The 19,727-nt window shown below is 43.2% G+C and overlaps 1 protein-coding gene across 7 annotated transcripts in view; it reads right to left on the reverse strand.

Moving 5' to 3' along the window:
* Positions 1 to 9,213, reverse strand: part of FRMPD2 (FERM and PDZ domain containing 2) — a 125,614-nt gene extending 116,401 nt beyond the window's left edge. For all 7 annotated transcript variants that reach the window (XM_032266888.1, XM_032266887.1, XM_032266891.1 and 4 more), the window contains exon 1: positions 8,858 to 9,213. In XM_032266888.1, the coding sequence (XP_032122779.1) occupies positions 8,858 to 8,882 (25 nt within the window). In that variant the 5' untranslated portion in view covers positions 8,883 to 9,213. The remainder of the gene's footprint in view (positions 1 to 8,857) is intronic.
* Between the last annotated feature and the right edge of the window lie 10,514 nt (positions 9,214 to 19,727).

The following is a 19,727-nucleotide window of genomic DNA, read 5'->3' on the forward strand; positions in this document are numbered from 1 at the left end:
ATGTAATACTATGCAGCCACAAGAAAGAATGAGATCATGTTCTTTGCAGGAACATGGTTGGAGTAGGAGGCCATTATCCTTAGAAAACTAACACACTAACAAAAAATCGAATACCACATGTTCTCACTTATAAGTGGGAGCTCAATGATGAGAACATATGGACACAAAGAGAGGAAGAACAGACACTGGGTCCTACTTGAGGATGAAGACTGGGAGAAGGAAGAGGAGCATGAAAAAATAACTATTGTGTCCTAGGCTTAGCACTGTGGTGACAAAATAATCTGTACAACAAACCCTGGTGACACAAGATTACCCACATAAGAAACATGCACATGTACCCCAGACCTAAAATAAAGGTTTAAAAAGTAAAATAAAAAATAAAAACTTCTAACATGCATTCTTCAATTTAAAAAAAGAGTTACTATAAAGTATATTAATCTAGAGAATGTGATGTTGGTGAAAGAATACACAAATGGATTAAAGGAACAAAACAGAGAGCCAAAAAATAGAATCAAACATATACATTTAACTGATCTTTGACAAAGGAGCAAAAGCAATTAGTCTTGAGATAGCCTTTTCAACAAATAGTCAGCAAGGGCCTAGAGGAGAGCCCAGACTTTACACTCATCCAGCTCTGAGGCATAGTCATCTAGTCCACACAGTCATTTCAAAGAAGACCAGGTGGGAGCCGAAGTTCTCATTCCCACCTAGTGGTGACTTGCATCACCTCCTAGACTTCCACCTTTAGCTGGTGATAACAAGGCGCCCTTTGTTTTCAACCCATTTTGAATTGATTTTTGTATACTTGTTTAAGGACGTAGTCTCGTTTTAATCTTCTGCATGTGGCTAGCCATTATCCTAGCACCACTGGTGGTGCCAGGGAAGGTGTAGTAGAGGTCAGGACATTCACCACTGTGCAGTGGTAACAGGGCACCCCCTGAAGTGTCGTATGAGGAGCAATAATAAGGTGCCCCCGACCCTCCTAGCAAGGGTGGTATCAGCAGAGTACTAGAGGGGAGCCAGAACAGTCACCCCTTAGTAGCAATAATAAGATGCCCTCAACGTGGGGTCTAGACTTCCATTTTTACCTGGAAGTAATGAGGCAGAGTACTTCTGTCAATAGAGTATCAGGGAACATCTGCTAAAAATGCAGCTGTAAGTGAGGCCCAGATTTTCATATCATAGTACCCAAACATCTTGGATCCAATCGCTATTATTCATATTGAGAACCAGTAAAATCTCAACTTGAGTGAAAAAAGACAACAGAAGCCAGTGCTAAGATGACACAGATGTTAGAATGATCTGCCAGGATTTTCATGAGCAATGACAAGCACAGTTAAAACAAATGAAGAAAGGCTCAACAAAGAAATGTAAAGAACCAAATAGAAATTTTAGAACTGAAAAATACAATACCAACATTAGAAACACTATGGGTGGGCTCAACAGCAGAATGGAGAAGACTGAGTAGACAATCCACGAATTGAGAAGAGAACAAGAGAAATGACCCAATTGGACAACAGACATCAAAAGGCATTTCTGCATCAAAGGGCATTATCAAGAAAGTGAAAAGACAATCCGCAGAATGGCAGAAAATGTTGGCAAATCATCAATCTGATAAGGGTTTAGGAGCTAGAATATATAAAGAACTCTTACAATTCAGTAACAAAAACACAAAATCCAATTTCAAAATGGACAAAGGACTCAAACAGATATTTCTGCAAATAATATATGTGAATGTTCATAGCAACATTATTTATAACCAAAAAGTGGAAACAATTCAGTGTCAATCAGGGAATGAATGGATAAATACAATGTGGTCCATTCATATAATGGAATATTACTCAACCGTAAAAAGGAATCAAGTACTGATACATGCTATAGCATGCCCAGACCTTGAACACATTAAAAGAAGCCATATGTAAAAGCCTACATGTTGTATAATTCCATTTATATTAAATATCCAGAATAAACAAATCCATAGAGGCAGAAAGTAGATTTAGGTGCCGTGCTTAATGTGGAGTGCTTACATGTAGGATGTCTATAGAAGTTTCAAAACTTAACAGCAGAAAGCAAACAATCCAATTAGAAAAATGAGCAAATGGCATGGAAAGACATTTCACTGAAGATATACACATGGCAGATAAGCATTTGACAAGATGTTCAACATCACCAGCCATAAGGGGAAGGCAAATGAAGTCTATAATGGGATTCCTGCCCACCTATATGACAGGAAAAAAAAAAAAAAGCAAAGTGACAATACCAAATGCTTATGGGGATGCAGAGAAACTGGATCTCTCCTAAGTTGCTGGTGGAAATGTAAGTGGTACAGCCACTTTAGAAAAAAGTTTGTCGGTTTCTTTTAAAAAAGAGAAAAATTGAACATACCCTTACTATACAACTGAGAATTGTGCTTCTGTGCCCTTATCCCAGAGACACAAAAACGAATATCCACACAGAAATCTGCATGTGAACGTGTGTTATTTGTAATAGCAGCTTTACTTGTGATAGCCAAAAACTGCTAACAATCAAAATGTCCTTCATCTGGTGAATGGTTAAACAGATTGTAGCATGTTCATACCGTGGAATACTACTCAGCAATAAAAAGCAAATTATCGATACATGCAACAGCTTGGATAGATCTCAAGGCATTAGGCTGAGTGAGAAAAGCCAGTCTCAAAAGGCCACATATTGTGAGACTGATTGCAGAGACAGTAGGCACAGAGTGGCAGGGAGCTCAGGGGAGATCTTTGTGGCGACAGAATAGTTTTACAACGTGATTGATAAATTCACACATGTGTTATAATGGCATAGTAGTTTATACACGTATTGTACCAATGTCAAATGTCTGGGTTTGCCACTGTGCTGTAGTAGGGTAATATATAATCACTGGGGGCTGCTGGGGAAAGAGTATAGGAATTTCTCTGTGCTCTTTGCAACTTTTTGCAATTTCTTATCCAACCATATATGAAAATAAAATGTAAAAGAAAATATGCAACAGACTAGGAGAAAATATATACAATAGCAAAAGGATTACTATTTACTCATCAATTAGAAAAAAAGAAAACTCTTTAATTTAAAAGTTAAGAAATAACCAGGTGAAAAAATACAACTACTCAATAAATACTTGAAACGATTTGCTATGTGTTTCTAGTAAATCAGGGAAAACGAAACAGCAATGAGAATTTATCAGAGGGTCAAAAATTTAAATATTCAATATTAGCAAGGTGGGGGCTGCAGACCAGGCCCTCTCATAACCCCCATTAATATGGAAATTAAATTGGTATAGATATTTTAGAGTCATCTATCAAAATTGAGAACACAAGTCCCAGCAATGCCGATTCTGTGCCTCCTAGGGAACATTCAAAGCATACAGGAAACAGGACGCACAGAGACGTGCTGCATGTGGATGTTGCTGGTGGGGCAGGTGGTACCTGGTACAAGAGTGGCCAGGGTCACTGAAATGCAGCCTTCAGGGGGGTTCAGGAGCCAGACAGACTTGAGAGGTCCCCCTTCACGGAGAGACTAGCCTTCTCTCCTCCTGCTGTGATGATTGAAGGATAAACTTCTAGCTGATGGGACTCAGGCAGGACCGGGCCGTCATTGGGTTCCCAGCCGAATGCAAGTTGAGAAGTGGCTCACCCTGACACAAATCCCACTAGGTGAATGCTCTGCTTAAAAGTTTTCCTCTGGAGTTGAAGCAGTTTCATTCAATCGAATTAATCTATCCAGAGCAGACCATTAAAAATAGTAGTTAAAAAGAGGGGTTCCTTAACTGTGTGTCTCACACTTAACGGACAGATCTGCCGTAGCATAGATAAGAAATGGGAGATAGCCAAGGTGGGGCGGGCAGAGGCATTGCCCAGCATCCCACTCCGAGTGCTTTCAGGGAGGAGACTCCCATCTCAAGCTCTTCCCCTGGGCTTCATTTAGCACATACCCTTCCTCAGGCCCTGAGTCAGAAAGCTGCTTCCCACAGTGATATCTACAAAGAGCTATACAGCCATCTGGGATAAGAGATGAAGATCAAACCAAAAGTAACTATTCTGTGCAAAGAAAAAGAGAGAAAAATTTTATGAGCCCAGCAGCAGTAGTTAATTGAGAAAGTGAGACTAAGAAAAGTCATAAAACAAACTGTGATTCCTTATTAAAGAATATGGAAAATTGTCCACTCCTGCCTGTAATCCAAGGAGCTGCCAGTGGAAGCAGCAGTGATGAGGCCCATTTTCACTGCTCAAGTGGGCTTCGATGAGGAGTGCTCAGTGCCCATGCGGTGGCAATGAAACCGTTCCTCTCAGAGACCTTACATGTGGCCAATTTGGGACAGTTGATTGGTAACGCAGTGTGGTAATCTGTATAAAGAGCCAAGGGATGTCCATTCCTGCCATCAGGGTCTTCCTCTTCTGGGAATTGACACCAAGTACATAATTGACAAAGATGTATATTCAGAGATATTTGCCATGCATTGTTTGTAACAGTGAATAAAGGCAATGCCAAATGTCAGTGGTTCTTGGGTTTCTCTCTGCCCTGCCCCCCCAGTTCACTCTACATGCTCCAAATTTACCAACAGTCAGTCCATTCCCTCCACAGCCATGTCTTAAGCTCGGACCCGTTTCTTGAGTCCCTGCTTGGTGGTCCCAGCATGTCATTTAAACAACCCCCTTGGATGCACATAACTGATTTCACCTTCTCTCCACCTTCTCCTCCTTCAACCTCTCTTATTTGAATACAGCAAATGACATTTCCACCACCTAACCCCTCAAGCCAAACCTTTGGACAGCATTCTTGTGTCCATTCCACCCCTAAACTCCCCATCACTTTAATCACCATCTCCACAATCTCTCTAAAATTCACGGTTTCTCTCCAGCCCCAGACCTGGTCTAAGCCACCGGCACCCTCCCCTGAATGACCACTGAAATGCAAATCATAACAAATGGTTTCCACCAACCATAGCTTGCCCCTGCCCTGATCCATTCTCTGTCTTGCAGAGTCCTCTTCCTAAAACACAAATCTGACCATGTCACACCTCATGAAAACCTTCGGCCACAGCCACTTTCCGTTCTCCAAAGGATCAGCTCAGATCCTGAGCAAGGTTTACAGGACCTCCAGCCCGCCTCTTCAGACTGAGCTCCAGCCGCTTCCCCTTACCTGGATGGCCTTTTTCCAGCCTTAGATGCACCTCCTGTCCTTCTGCAGGCTCTGTGGGGACACTCATGGCTGGAGCTCCTTCTTCCCCCACTGACTGAATGACTCAATAAATTAACAGGTAAGGACTTCAGGAGCTGCCTGCACTCTGTGGACTGGCATCATACAAAACTGACACTGATAGAAGACATAAAAGAAATTCTTATGTGGTACTTTTTAAAAATGTGCAACATATTTCCTATGGAGGCAGACACTTTTGCCCATCTTGCATCTATGGAAGAGTGAGTTCTGACAACTCAGCCTTGATCTGCCTCCCGCCTGGCACCAGCCCTCCTGGAACTGGTTCCTGAGCACCATCCTACACGTCTCCTTCCTGCCTCCCTTCACTACCTACTCTATTTCCAACAATGTTAGGCTATGATAGCTCAAGGAAATACAGGAATAAGGAGGCTTACAGCCAAGGCAAGAAAAGAAAAGAAAAAAAAAGATTAGTTAACAATAGAAACTGCCAGGTCAGTTTCGCAACAAAGGGTGAAAAGAAGTCTGGGTTTAGGAGTCAGCCTCAAAAGTAGACCTCTGCCAGGAAAGCAGCTAAAAACACTGACATCTCAGGGCCTATAAGATTCAGGAGAGGAATGGGAATAGAAAAGCATAGTGGCTGGAAGAGCGGGCTCCGAGGTCAGAGCTGGATTGATCCCACCTCACTCTGGGCAAGGTACTTCTTCTCTGCTTGTCTGTTCCATGAGTTATTGTGTCTGGCACATGGTAGTTTCTCCATAAATCCTAGATATTCATATCATGAACACTGAGTATATGGAGAGGACAGGTAAGAGGCTAGAGACAAGCCAACAAAACTAGGGCTTCAGAGCCGAAATGACTTCACCAACGGAGCTACAGGTACCATTGTCCTGGGCTGCACACCCCAGCTCTTGCTACTCCTTAGCAGTTGAATTCATAGTCATCTTTTCATGGTGTTCGTTTCAACGAGTTTAACATTTGGTGAGTAACGGCTTCATCCCCAGAAAGAAGGAAGTACCCACTTCATTAGCACCCGTGAGTCATTTTCTCATCACTATTCTGCTCCTTAAACCTCTCTTGGATTCTGTGACATGCTGAAGAATGCTCCTACTGGCCCGTGAGAGCCAGCTGTTTAATTTTCAGAAATTTTGTAAGCTGGTTGTTAAACACAGCCATTACAAAAGTATTATAAAAACCTCCAGTTAAATAAGTTATTATTAACAATATACTCAAAACTCACCATTTCCAAATTATTTTACTGCATTTTACTGTTGTTTGTGCTTTGGAGCTTATTTAAATGAAATACATTTCTATAATGGAAATGCCATGTAATGGTGTGCTGGTGCACAGCTCTTCCACCTTTGTGTTCAGCTGTATCACATTGGGAGCTTGTGATTGGCCATGGTGGTGGTATTTACACCACAGAAATTGGCAAAAGCTACAAATTAGGGCTTGGTTTGCTGTTTTTTCATTCCCTAAGAAAACTAAGAAAGTGATGGAGAAAATGTTCATGCAGATTAAACCTAAAAGTGTGTCATGTCCATAGTTGTTAAATTGCGAATAACACAAAAATTGAGAAAATATTCATCCAAATTCAAAAACTATGATCTGATCCAGCAGTCACTCAGGTCATCGACAGAAGAGTGAAGTTAAGACAATCGTCTTCATTGTTTCACTTTCTTCTTACTTGTCAATGCGAACAAAAATATCAACCGACGTTCATATTGGAACTACGTTCATTCGTCAGTTGCAAATAGGCTGACCAAGGGTACAAGAGTTCAGCAAAAATCAATGAATGCTTACTGTGAGAATCAAATGGCTACATAGAATTTGTAATAAAGAGTATTTTATGGCTGGGCATAGTGGGTCACGCCTGTAATACCAGCACTTTGGGAGGCCAAGGTTGGCAGATCACAAGATCAGGAGTTTGAGACCAGCCTGGCCAATATGGTGAAACCCCATCTCCACTAAAAATACAAAATTAGCCGGGTATGGTGGCATATGCCTGTGGTCCCAGCTACTTGGGAGGCTGAGGCAGGAGAATTGCTTGAACCTAGTAGGTGGAGGTTGCAATGAGGCAAGATCGCTCCACTGCACTCCAGTCTGGGAGACAGAGTGAGACTCAGTCTCAAAAAAAAAAAAAAGAAAGAAAGAAAGAGAGAGTATTTTATATTTCATTACTTGTAAATTGTGCAATATACATCGTTCATATCAGTAAAATTTACAATGTTTACAATGAATGTATTAGATGCATGTGTATTTGTTTTTGCTCACAGTGGGGGCAGCACCAGCTTAGAGGCCTCCCCTTCTCTACATCCCACTGTTGTTTTCTTAGGTTAGGCCATCTGTCACCATTCCAGGTTTCATCCTCTCCAATCCCACACCCATATTGCTACGAGATTAATCTTCTTAATATTCAATGCAGTCATGACACATCCTTCATTAAAACTATCAGTGCCTATCTGGGACCTTCTGAATGAACTCCGAGCCATAGAAGGCCTTGCTTGCTCTCCCCTGTTCACCTCTGCAGCCTCCTTTCTTATCAGACTCCCCTAGTCCCACTTTACTAAAGTTAGTCCAAACTGCCTGCTGTTCCCAGAGTATGCTCTGCTTATTCATGCCACTGGACCTTTGCACGTGCTTCTCTCTGCTTGGGATGCCTTTCCCACTCCCCCTGCTCCCACCTCCTGCTCGTTTCTGCTAAGCATTAAAGCTATGCTCAGCATCACCTCTTCCAGGAGCCCATGCCACCTTCATTTCAGCACTTGCTGTCACTGCCAGTTTTCATGCAGGTCCAGCATTCTGCCCCCAACACCGAGTGCCCTACAATCTGGAAGATCCTCTGGGCTAGGGGAGACATCCCCAGCATCTAGCACCTGGCTTAGCCCCAGGAGATACCAAGTAAGTTCTTGTTGAATGAAAAAACTACTTAATTGGTTTCAGCTATGAGAGCTGAATCAATTGGATTCAGCTAGAGCAAATCACAGGATTTAGCCAGGAGAAATAGACACAACTCAAATCTGAACTCAATTGTTGCTTTTTAAAAAAAGGTTGTTTAAACTGTTGAAAACCTCAACTGAGTTTTTTCTTTCCTTTAAGCATACAAATAAAGCTAGGTAAATCATTTCTTTTTCACTGTTTTCTGGAAGTCAGCTAGACATAGCCTGAGACCTCGTACTTTAAACCACTGATACTCTTTAAGCATTAACCAAAACACTTGCTTCTGAAAGACAGTGACAGTCATCATTTATGGGCTACTTGTATGCTCCAAGTATGTTCTAAGGGCCTTACACATGTCACCCCATGAATCCTCAACCACAACATTGTAACACGTGGGGCATTATTATCCCCATTTTACAGGTGAGGAAACTGAGTCTCAGGAAAGTTAAAAGAGTTGTTTGAATTTGCACAGATGATGAATAGCAAAGCAGTGTTTCAAACAAGGGTTGGTCTGATTCTAAAGTCCATGCTTTCTCTTCTGGGCTCATTCTTTACTGCTAAAAAACAAACACAATGCCTTATCAGACCCAGCCAGCGGCCTGGAACAACTAACACTCCAAATAGTACTACAAAAAGCACTGACACGGGGACTCGCCCAGCTGTGTTCTCCTTATTCCCAATACCCAGACCCAGTAAGAAGTTTGCCCTCTCCCTGACCCAGATTTATAGGAGAAAAGTAAATGATGCCAAGAAATACCTGCGTCCTTCGTTAAAGACTGCATCCGAAAGTCTCCGTGACCGAGTCTAGGCCTTCGTCATGGGACAGCTTTCCAGCAAGGAGCAGGGGTCTCTTGCAAGTCTGTGCATGGAGCTCCCTGCCACCGGCACTGTTGCCTCTGCCTTTGTTTACTGTTTGTCACTAAGCACTTGCTGCCCAGCAAGTGAGTCAACAAGGCCCCTTCTCTTTCCTGCCACCACTCTCGTTCCCTGGTCCCTGTGCAGTCTCTGGCCTGTCAGCAGGCACAGCCACCCCAGCAGCCTGCGTCCTCAAAGCCAGTGACCCGTGAGAGAGCCAGGAAGAGCTCAAGTGGATTAGGTGCCACTGAAGGCAATGGGATTGCTGCTCAGCAGGGCTTTTACACTGATGTCTCTTTATCTCCTGGTCCAATCAAAAGAAAGAGCTCTGCAAGGAACCGGGGGCGGCCCCAGAGCAGAGGCTTAGTGTCATCAACTCACAGTCCTCTATGCCCTACCATGGTGCCAGACATTGGACCTGCAACCGACAAGGGAGGGAACCATGCAGAAGCAGCACGAGGAAAGGATAATCTGGATCTGTCTGTGAGAAAGCAAGAAAAATGTAGTTAGAGAATGCGGAAAAGGAATTCTTTCTCTGGTGCTTGGATTCAGAAAGGAACCAGTGGAGATGGGGAACAGCAAGAAATAGATCGTAATTCTTCAGTGGAAGCGGCAAAAGTACAGATCTCTCTAGCCCTTTAAATCAATAGCAGTGTCAAAACAGAGAAATATTTATTTAAAAAGAAAACATGAGTTTTTGCTTGACCACAAAATAAAATACTAAAATTTGATGAAACTCAGTGCTGGTGAGGGCATGCAGAATGAGCACTCTCACATGCCAACAGTGAGAATGTAGATAAGTGCAACTTCTCTGCAGGGAATTTGGTAATATTCATCAAATTTGTAAATGCACATAACCTTCATAAACCCAGCTGCTAAGAAGTAGCCCCATGGACATTCTTGCAAAAGTTCACCAAAGCATCTGAGAAAGGATGCTCATTGCAGTGTATTTTTGTAACAGCAGAAAACTGAAAGCCACTGAAATGCCCGTCAACAGTGATTATACAAATAAACTGTGGTTCACACATAGTAGAAAACCAGCTATGCAACTGTGTAAAGAAAGGACATAGATTCTGTGTATTGGCATTTAACAATTGCCTAGAAAATTTTTAAACCAAAGAAAGGTGTGGAATGGCCATGCATGTTTCCTTCTATTGTGAATAGGTACATAAAGACCAGGTATATTTGTGTGTATATATGTTATTTATACATTGTAGTATATTAGAATATTATGTAGACATATTCTTGTGGTTCTGGAAGGAATCACAAGAAACTTAATAGTGGTTGCTTCAGGGAAAGAGTTTTGGCTGATTATTTAGTCAGGAAAATTATTGTTCATTTTGGTATTTTTCTCCCTATAACCTTATGTCATATTACTTGAAAAAAACTAAAAAACATGATGTTTTACAATATTTTTCTTTTTCCTGCTTAAAGCTATCTATACTGACATCCCTGCTAGCCATCAAAACATTTTACAATACCTGCAAACCATCTTTTACTGTTTTACCCAAACTTGTGTTCTCATCAGATTCAGCCTGGAGACAATAAAATACAGATTCCCAGGTACCACCCTGGACCTGCTGAACCTGAATCTCCGGGCCAGAGCCAGAACATATGCATTTTCAGCAGGTGTCCAGGTAATTTTTATTCAGTCATTTTTTTCAGGCTGATATGCAACCTTTCTCCCAGAGGAAGAAAGTTAACTCCTCCAGTCATGTGGCTAGTTCACAACAGAACAAAAAGTGACACCTCAGTCACCTGCCAACAGGTAAATGCTGGTCTGCTTAAAGTCACCACCATCTTCACCTTTTCTGTTAAAAATATTAGCATCCAGCAGTAACCCCATTCTATTGCTGCTCTGCTAACATTTCATTAAGTTCATTTTTTGCACAAAACTTTTGTTAATGTGTTTTTGTTTTTCAAGTTATCAAAGCTAATTGTTTCTCTCTAAGTCATCTCTGTGTCATTCCCTACGTAATTTTTTAATATTTTATATATTCTTTATTTTTTAAGGTTCTTTCCATGTCAAAATTCTTTATTGTGCACTCTCATTCTTTAAAAAAACTTTTAAGTTTGGGAGTACATGTGAAGGTTTGTTACAGAGGTAAACTCATGTCGTGGGGGTTTGTTGTACAGGTTATTTCATCACCCGGGTATTAATCTCAGTTCCCAATAGTTATCCTTTCTGGTCCTCTCTCTATTCCAAACCCCACCCTCAAGTAGAACCCAGTGTCTGTTGTTTCCTTCTTTGTGTTCATAAGTTATAGTGATTTAGCTCCCACTTAAAAGTGAGAATACGCAGTATTTTATTTTCTGTTCCTGCATTAGTTTGCTAAGAATAATAGCCTGCAGCTCCATTCATGTTCCCATGAAAAATGTGATCTCATTCCTTTTTATGGCTGCATAGTATTCCATAGTGTATGTATACCACATTTTCTTTATCCAATTTGTCATTGATGGACATTTACGTTGATGCCATGTCTTTGCTATTGCAAATAGTGCTTCTGTGAACATACATGTGTGTGTGTCTTTATAATAGAACAATTTCTATTCCATTGGGTATATACCCACTAATGAGATTGCTGGGTCAAATGGTATTTCTGTCTCTAGATCTTTAAGAAATTGCCACACTGTCTTCCACAATGATTGAACTAATTTATACACCCACCAACAGTGTATAAGTGTTACCTGTTCTTTGCAACCTTGCCAACATCTTTTTTTTTGTTTTTTATTTTTTATGAATAGCCATTCTGACTGGTGTGAAATGGTATTTCATTGTGGATTTGATTTGCATTTCTCTCATGATCAGTGATGTTGAGCTTTTTTTCATATGCTTTTTGGCATGTATGCCTTCTTTTAAGAAGTGTCTGTTCATGTCCTTTGCCCACTTTTTAATAGGGTTGTTTGTTTTCTCTTGTAAATTTGTTTAAGTTCCTTATAGATGTTGGATATTAGACTTTTGTCAGATGCATATTTTGCAACTATTATCTCCCATTCTATAGGTTGTCTGTTTACTCTGTTGATAATTTATTTTGCTCTGCAGAAGCTCTAAAGTTTAATTAGATCACATTCGTCAATTCTTCCTTTTGTTGTGATTGCTTTTGGTATCTTTGTCATGAAATCTTTGCCAGTTCCTATGTCCTGAATGGTATTGATTGCCTAGGTTGTCTGCCAGTGTTTTTATAGTTTCGGATTTTACATTTAAGTCTTAATCCATCTTGAGTTAATTTTCGTCATATACAAAAACGTAAGGAAGGAGTCTAGTTTCAGTCTTCTACAGTTATCCCAGTACCATTTATTGAATAAGGAGTCTTTCCCTCATTGCTTGTTTTTTTCAGCTTTGTTGAAGATCAGATGGTTGTAGTTGTACAGCTTTATTTCTGGGCTCTCCCTTCTGTTCCATTGGTCTATGTGCCTGTTTTTGTACCAGCATCATGCTGTTTTGGTTACTGTTGCCCTGCAGTATAGTTTAAAGTTGGGTAACTCAATGCCTCCAGCTTTGTTCTTTTAGCTTAGGATTGCCTTGGCTACTCAGGCTCTTTTTTGGTTTCATGTGAATTTTAAGATAGTTTTTTTCTAGTTCTGTGAAGAATATTATTGGTAGTTTAATAGGAATAGCATCAAATCTGTAAATTGCTTTGGGCAGTGGGGCCATTTTCATGACTTTGATTCTTCCTATCCATGAGCATGGGATGTATCTCCATTTGTTAGTGTCTTCTCTGATTTCTTTGAGCAATGTTTTGTAATTCTCATTGTAGAGATCTTTCACCTCCCTGATTAACTGTATTCCTTGGTATTTTATTCTTTTTGTGGCAATTGTGAGTGGGACTGCCTTTCTGATTTGACTCTTGGCTTGGCTGGTTTTGGTGTGTAGGAATGCTAGTGATTTTTTTATACATTGATTTTGAATCCTAAAACTTTGCTAAAGTTGTTTATCAGCTGAAGGAGGTTTTAATCTGATTGAAATCTCTGAGTTTATATATTTTTAATTTAATTTCTTCACTTTCAAAAACTGTGTTTATTCCTGTTTATAGAGAGTTCTTGAAAGTGAGGTATATAATCAAGTGAAATTCAATTGCCAGTTGTGCCCTTTTATTTTCCAGAGAAACAGAACCAACTGGATATTTATTTATAATAAAATGTCTTGTGTGATTATGGTGGCTAAGAAGCCACACAATCTGCCATCTGTGAGCTTGAGACCCAGGAGAGCAGATCAGATAGTTTCACTCTGAGTCTAAAGGCCTGAAAAACATGGTGTAAGTCCCAAAGAGTGGAGGACCAATGGCCCAGTGCAGTCAACCAGGGAGAGAAAGAGAGAAAGAGAGAGAGAGAGAGAGAGACAGAAAGAGAGAGAGATCAAATTATCCCTTCCTCTGCTTTTGTGTTCTGTTCAAGCCTTCAACAGACTAGGTGATGCCCAACTACATTAGGGAGAGGAGTCTGCTTTACTTAGTCCATCAACTCACATGCTACTCTCACTGGGAAACAACCTTACAGGTATGTTTTCACACTGCTGATAAAAACATACCCAAGACTGGGCAATTTACAAAAGAAAGGTTTACTTGGACTTACAGTTCCACGTGGCTGGGGAAGCCTCACAATCATGGTGGAAGACAAAGAGGAGCAACTCACATCTTACATAGATGGCAGCAGGCAAAGAGAGAGAGCTTGTGCAGAGGAATTCCTCTTTTTAAAACCATCAGATCTCATGAGACTTAGTCACTATCATGAGAACAGCATGAGAAAGACTTGCACCATGATTCAATTAACTCCCACTGGGTCCCTCCAACAATATGTGGGAATTCAAGATGAGATCTGGGTGGTGACACAGCCAAACCACATCATTCCACCCCAGCCCCTCCCAAATCTCATGTCCTCACATTTCAAAACCAATCATGCCTTCCCAACAGTCCCCCAAAGTCTTAACTCATTTCAGCATTAACCCAAAAATCTCCAAATTCTCATCTGAGACAAGGCAAGTCTCTTCCACCTATGAGCCTGTAGAATCAAAAACAAGTTAGTTACTTCCTAAATACAGTGGGGGTACAGATATTGGGTAAATACTGCCATACCAAATGGGAGAAATTGGCCAAAACAAAGGGGCCACAGGCCCCATGCAAGTCTGAAATCCAGTGGGGTAGTCAAATCTTAAAGCTCCAAAATGATCTCTTTTGACTCCAGGTCTCACATCCAGATCATGCTGATGCAAGAGGTAGGTTCCCATAGTCTTAGACTGCTCCATCTCTGTGGCTTTGCAGGCACAGCCTCCCTCCTGGCTGCCTTCATAAGCTGGTGTTGAGTATCTGTGGCTTTTCCAGGCACACAGTGCAAGCTATCAGTGGATCTACTATTCTGGGGTCTGGAGGATTGTGGCCTTCTTCTCACAGCTCCACTAGGCAGTGCCCCAGGAGGGACTCTGTGTGGGGACTCCAACCCCACCTTCCCCTTCCATGCTGCCTTAGCAGAGATTCTCTGTGAGAGCACTGCCCCTGCAGCAAATTTCTACCTGAGCATCCACGTGTTTCCAAACATCTTCTGAAGTCTAGGTGGAGATTCCCATGCCTCAATTCTTGACTTTTGTGCACTCGCAGGCTCAACACCACATAGAAGCTGACAAGACTTGAGGCTTGCTCCCCTATTTATTCACCTAACACGATACAACTATCTTGCATACAACAACAGAAAAATAATAACCCTTTCCCCAGAAGAGTGGTAAAATCCTTAAATGATGCTTACTTCTCCTCTTGATATGTCATAACTTAAATACTTGATGTAAAATTATCAGTACTTAAATATTATGATATAAAATCAATATAAGTTATGTTCCCAATAAATAAATAAGAAAGGAAAGCAAATATTTTATAAACACACAAAAATACATTCATAACAAAACAAGGAGTCAATATTTATGATAGTTACAGTCCTCATCTCTGTAACTGGTTACATGGTCGTTGCTGGTGTTTATAACTATTTTCTTCCACCATTCATTCTGTACTCCCTTTACTTCCAGCAAACATTGCAGCTGACCATGGTTCTTTACCTGGGGGAGTGACCTAAACCTTTATTCCTGAAGTGTCTGAGCACTGGAAGCTTCTGTCTGAATTGGGTCGTAGTTTTCCATTGACCTTAATCACAGGGCATGGTAATGCTAAGAGACACCCCAGGAGATCTCCAATGTTTCAGACACACTCTTCCGTACTCCGTTATGTAACAGCAGTTGAATTTCCCCTTGGCAGTGAGGATCAGTCACCCCAGCCAGTGTAGTAATTTCCATCTTTGCCTGTTGATTCAGTGGCATGGAGAACCCAGAGTGACTGGGTAGTCTTAGCTGTTGTGTCTCCTGGTAGAAGCATTCCTTCATCTGAAACTAAGCCTCCACAGCACACACAGCATAAGGTCACAGGAACAAGAAGCAACCCTGCCGCCTCTCTCCTACTTACCTGGGGCAGGGAGACCAAATTCTAGTTAAGGCAGGTTTCCCCCTCCTCTGTATGTCCCACCAGCTGAGTCATGGTGAAGAATGTCACAAACCGGTGCTGTGCCACCTCACCTCGCTCCCCACTCATGGCCGCAGCCCACCATTGGCCCTCACACCTCAGCCATCCCACTGCATGTCCTGGTCGGTCTCTCCAGCTCTCCCAGGCTGCAGCCACACCTTCTCCTCGCCCTGTACTAAGCAGTAACCTCACGCCTTGCTGAGGAAGGAGAAGCTGTCAGAGGGGAATTCCTTTGTGCCCCCATGTGAAATCCTCCCACCTCCCTGTGTTCCCTGATCTGTTTCCTCAGCTCTCTCCTCATCCCTCTCAAATTCGGCTCCTCCTGCCCCAGGGCTCTGTCCAGGATGCCAGACCCAAGGGTCAGTCTCAATTCTCGCCTTTCCTAACCTGCTAGCCACATTGGATCAGCCCCATTTCCTCAAAACGCTTTGTCTCCTTGGGTTCTAGAACCAACACTCCTGACTGTCTTCACACCCCGCTGGCCACTCTGTCTGCTCGCCTGCTTCCTCCCGCACTGCCCTCTAAACATGGGACCCCTGGGAGTTTCTTCCTCAGCCTCTTCTCCTCCCTTTCTATCCCCACTCCTCACCAACAATCAGCAAGCCCCATGGCTTCAGTTACCATCATAGGCAACAATCCCAATTTCATATTTACGAAGAAACATATCTCTCCAATTCAAACTCTGGATTCTTTTGACCAACTGCTCACACTTCTTCACTTCCCTGAGGTCTAATAGGAAACTTAAATTTAAGCAGATCTGGAAGAGAATTGTTGATTTTCAAATCGTCTCTCCCACCAAAAAGAAACCATTGCTCCTTCCCCAATTTAATTAAATTATCTCAGTAGATGTCCTTACCATCATCAGCCTAATTTCCCAGGGGTAAAAAAGAAACCCACAAAACCAAAAAAAAAAAAAAAAAAAAAAATCCCAGTCACCTTTGACTCCCCTGAGTCCTTACATCACATCTTATCAATTGGCAAGCTTTGCTTAAAACATCTGATGCTTCTCACCATCACCTTCCACCCTCCCCTGGGACTATTGTTCCCCCACCTGAACCACGAAGGGAGCTTCCTGGCTAGTCCCGCTCTGATGATTGATGACCCAGCCTATTCCCCACTCAGCAGTCAAGTTGTCCTTCGAAAACCAAAGGCAGATCACACCTCCCCTTGTTCAGAACCTACCTGTGGGTGCCCATTGAGTCGCCTGTGATCTAACCCTGGTTAGCTCTAGGCCATCTCTCCTTGGTATCCCCTGCTCCAGTCACACTGCTATTCTTCTGAGGTCCCAGTTTCTTCCAGGGCTTTGCATGTGCTGTTCCCCCTGCCTAGAATGCTCTCTCCCCAAATCATCATCTGCTATGATGTCACTTCACTCAGGCCTTTGTCCGAGTCCTACCTCTTTAGAAAGGCTGTGTGCCGTCATCAGGCTGGGTCCCCTTGCCTCTATTAGCCCTCTTTATATCAATTGTCATTTTTTGCTTTAATACTATGTATTTATTTCTTGTTTATTTTCTATCTCCCTACTGACAAATATTAGCTATCTGAGGGCAGGTACCATATTCATCTTGCTTCCTGCTTATGGCAGGACATTTTCAGCTGCCTGTGATAGATGAAGCAATGAAAAGTGATTAGACAATCAGGGACATCTGTGTCCCCACATAAATGCACATTCAGAAGCTCAGCAACATCAGAGCCCAGAGCTGATATTTGTTCTTCTCACCCAGAAGAATTGCTGCCACAGCTCCAGCCTTCACATACAATCCAACCATGTAAGAAGGAAGAGAAAGGACTTTGATACTCACATCTGTTTAGAATCTTTCAGAATCCCTAGCCAACTTCCCCTTTTATATCCCTGGCCAGAGAAGATCAAGGGCCCACACCTAAACCAAAGTAGAAGAGGATAAGTAAAGCTGGCTCCAACCAGTCATGATTTCTCCCTGGAAGGGAGGACAAACTCAGCTTCCCAGAGCACACGCTCCCTGATGGGTACACAAAATGGGACCCTGAGACCAAGGAAGAAAAGGGTTTGTTGCTATTAGGTGAAAAATCAATAATGATTGCCTCGATTCTGTACCCCCAGAACCTAGAACAAGGCCTAACTCAGAGCAGATGCTCAATAAATGCATGCTGATTGGATGGTAGAATACTTTTGCCTTTACAGAGGAGAGGTGTCAGAGGAAGCAGGACCAGAAATAATGTGGGGTAACTCAGGCCCACTAAGGGTCAAGGCTTTCACATGCAGTATGCGAATTGAAACACACACACACACACACACACACACACACACACACACTCACACACTGGGAAGTGGGGAGAATTATCCTGATTTTACAGATTAGGAAATTGAGGTGCAAGGAAATCAAATAATTTTCCCAAGGACATATAAAAGGTGGTAAAGTTAGGATTTGAACTCCAAATAGCCAGACTTCAAGATGTGTGTTTCTTCCCCTAGAAGAAGCAATACTGGTAAAAGCCTTGGAGAGGTGGAGGGTAGTTCTTTCTTTGAAGTGGGAGGCAGGGAGAAAGTGTGGAAAATGTTCGAGTCCAAGGGGAGAATGTGGACAATCTCATGTCAGATGGCCTCAGTCTTCTCAGTAAGTCACCCTCAGAGTCACCTGCCAATGAGTAGGATGAAGCTCAGACAGAAGTGGAAATGGATTGGCGTGAACATGGGGAAGATGGAGATAGAGACCAAGCGGAGAAGAACAGCAGAGATGGGGAGCAGCGGTGGAGCCCACAGCTGGGGCTGTGCAGAGGATCAGAATCTGGCAGGCCCAGGGAGGTCAGGGCAGGGGTGACTGGGACCTTGGACGAGGGAGGGACAAATGCCAAAGGCTGGCTCAGTGCCTTGTACTGTTCTGTTGGCGGGGGAGGGCAGGGATTTTTAAAGACTTAAGTCTAAGCAGACCCTACTCCCAGGTTTCAAATCTGGAGCAGATGGTGCCTGGGTAGTTATTGAAAAAGACTGAGCAGAAAGGAAGTTTTGTATACAAAGGAAGGAGGATCCTGCTAAATACCACTGAAGGGCTGGACCCTAGCCAGGCAGCGGCAGGACAGGCCTGGGCTGGACTGGATCATATGTGACCAGAAAGGACAGCGAGTCCAGGGAGCTGGGGAGGGAGACGGAGCCAACTGAGATGGGTAGACCAGCCAGAAACGGCAGGGGCAGGACCTGGGACCTGGGCTTTCCTTAACAGTCCCAGGGCTGCAGGGCTACAGTTCAACTTCTGAAGAGCTCGCCTGTTAAGTACAAGGGCAGCTGAAAAATGTGTGTGGTTTGAGAAGACTTGACTTTGGTTGGTGTTTCTACTACCTGCCTAGAGAAAATCTGGGCAGTGTTTTTTTCTAAGACCTGCAACTGAAGAGGAAAGCACACACTTTACTAAGATTTCCACGGCCAGGTCCAGGGGCCAGCCCTGGAAGCCAGGAGGAGGCTGAGGGAAGTTCTCCCAGGGGGATGAGGACTGCCCACCTCCAGCTCAGACGCTGTGGGTGCAGACAGCTGCCCCTGCCATGTCGGCTCAGGTGGCTGTCTTTGCAGGTGCAATGAGCTTATTAACTGCTCTGGCCTTGGTGGAGGAAGAGACAAGTCTGGAGCTCAGAGAAGAAGCAGCAGTGAGTTGGGGCCAGAATCACTGATCCACTGAGAGGCCGTGGAGAGAGAGGCGCACACGGATCCAGCAGGAAAAAGAGCAGGAGGAGCGGAACACAGGGCAAGGCTGCCCAGAGTGTAACTTGCAGATACTGAGCACCCACGGCCTTTCTTCTCCTGGCAACACATTCCAGATGCTGACAAAGTGCTAGGAAGAGATGAATGATCTCTCCAGTGCCCAACTGAAAAAGGAGATGCAAAGTTTGGGAAAGGGGCCCATTCTGCGATGATTTATCTGCCACTGAGAAGGGGCCTTAGGGAGGGCACATCCTTTGTCCTGGCTCCTTCCACATCACAGTGGCCAGGAGAGCCTCTGGATTTGTCCAGTTGCAAAGGGGCCAAGGCAGGCCATCTTCCCATGATTTCTCACTCAAGTATTTGCCTTAGCAAACGAGATGGCTTTAATCCATAAATGGCCCACAATGGCTTTGGCTCACACGCACTCAATGCTGCCCAGGCTTCTGCTGGGTCATGAGGTGAGAACACGCTGCCCTACCCCCTCACCCTGCTGCAGTGCCACACGCACAGCCACCCAGCCTACCCTACTGCGTCTTCCCACCCTCTGGCAGCCCACCCATCAGAGAAACTCTGCCTCCCCAGGTCTTCTCTCGGCTCCTACAGTG

Source organism: Sapajus apella, unplaced genomic scaffold (genome assembly GCF_009761245.1).
Source record: "Sapajus apella isolate SASKATOON/1434 unplaced genomic scaffold, GSC_monkey_1.0 scaffold161, whole genome shotgun sequence".
Lineage (NCBI taxonomy): Eukaryota > Metazoa > Chordata > Mammalia > Primates > Cebidae > Sapajus > Sapajus apella.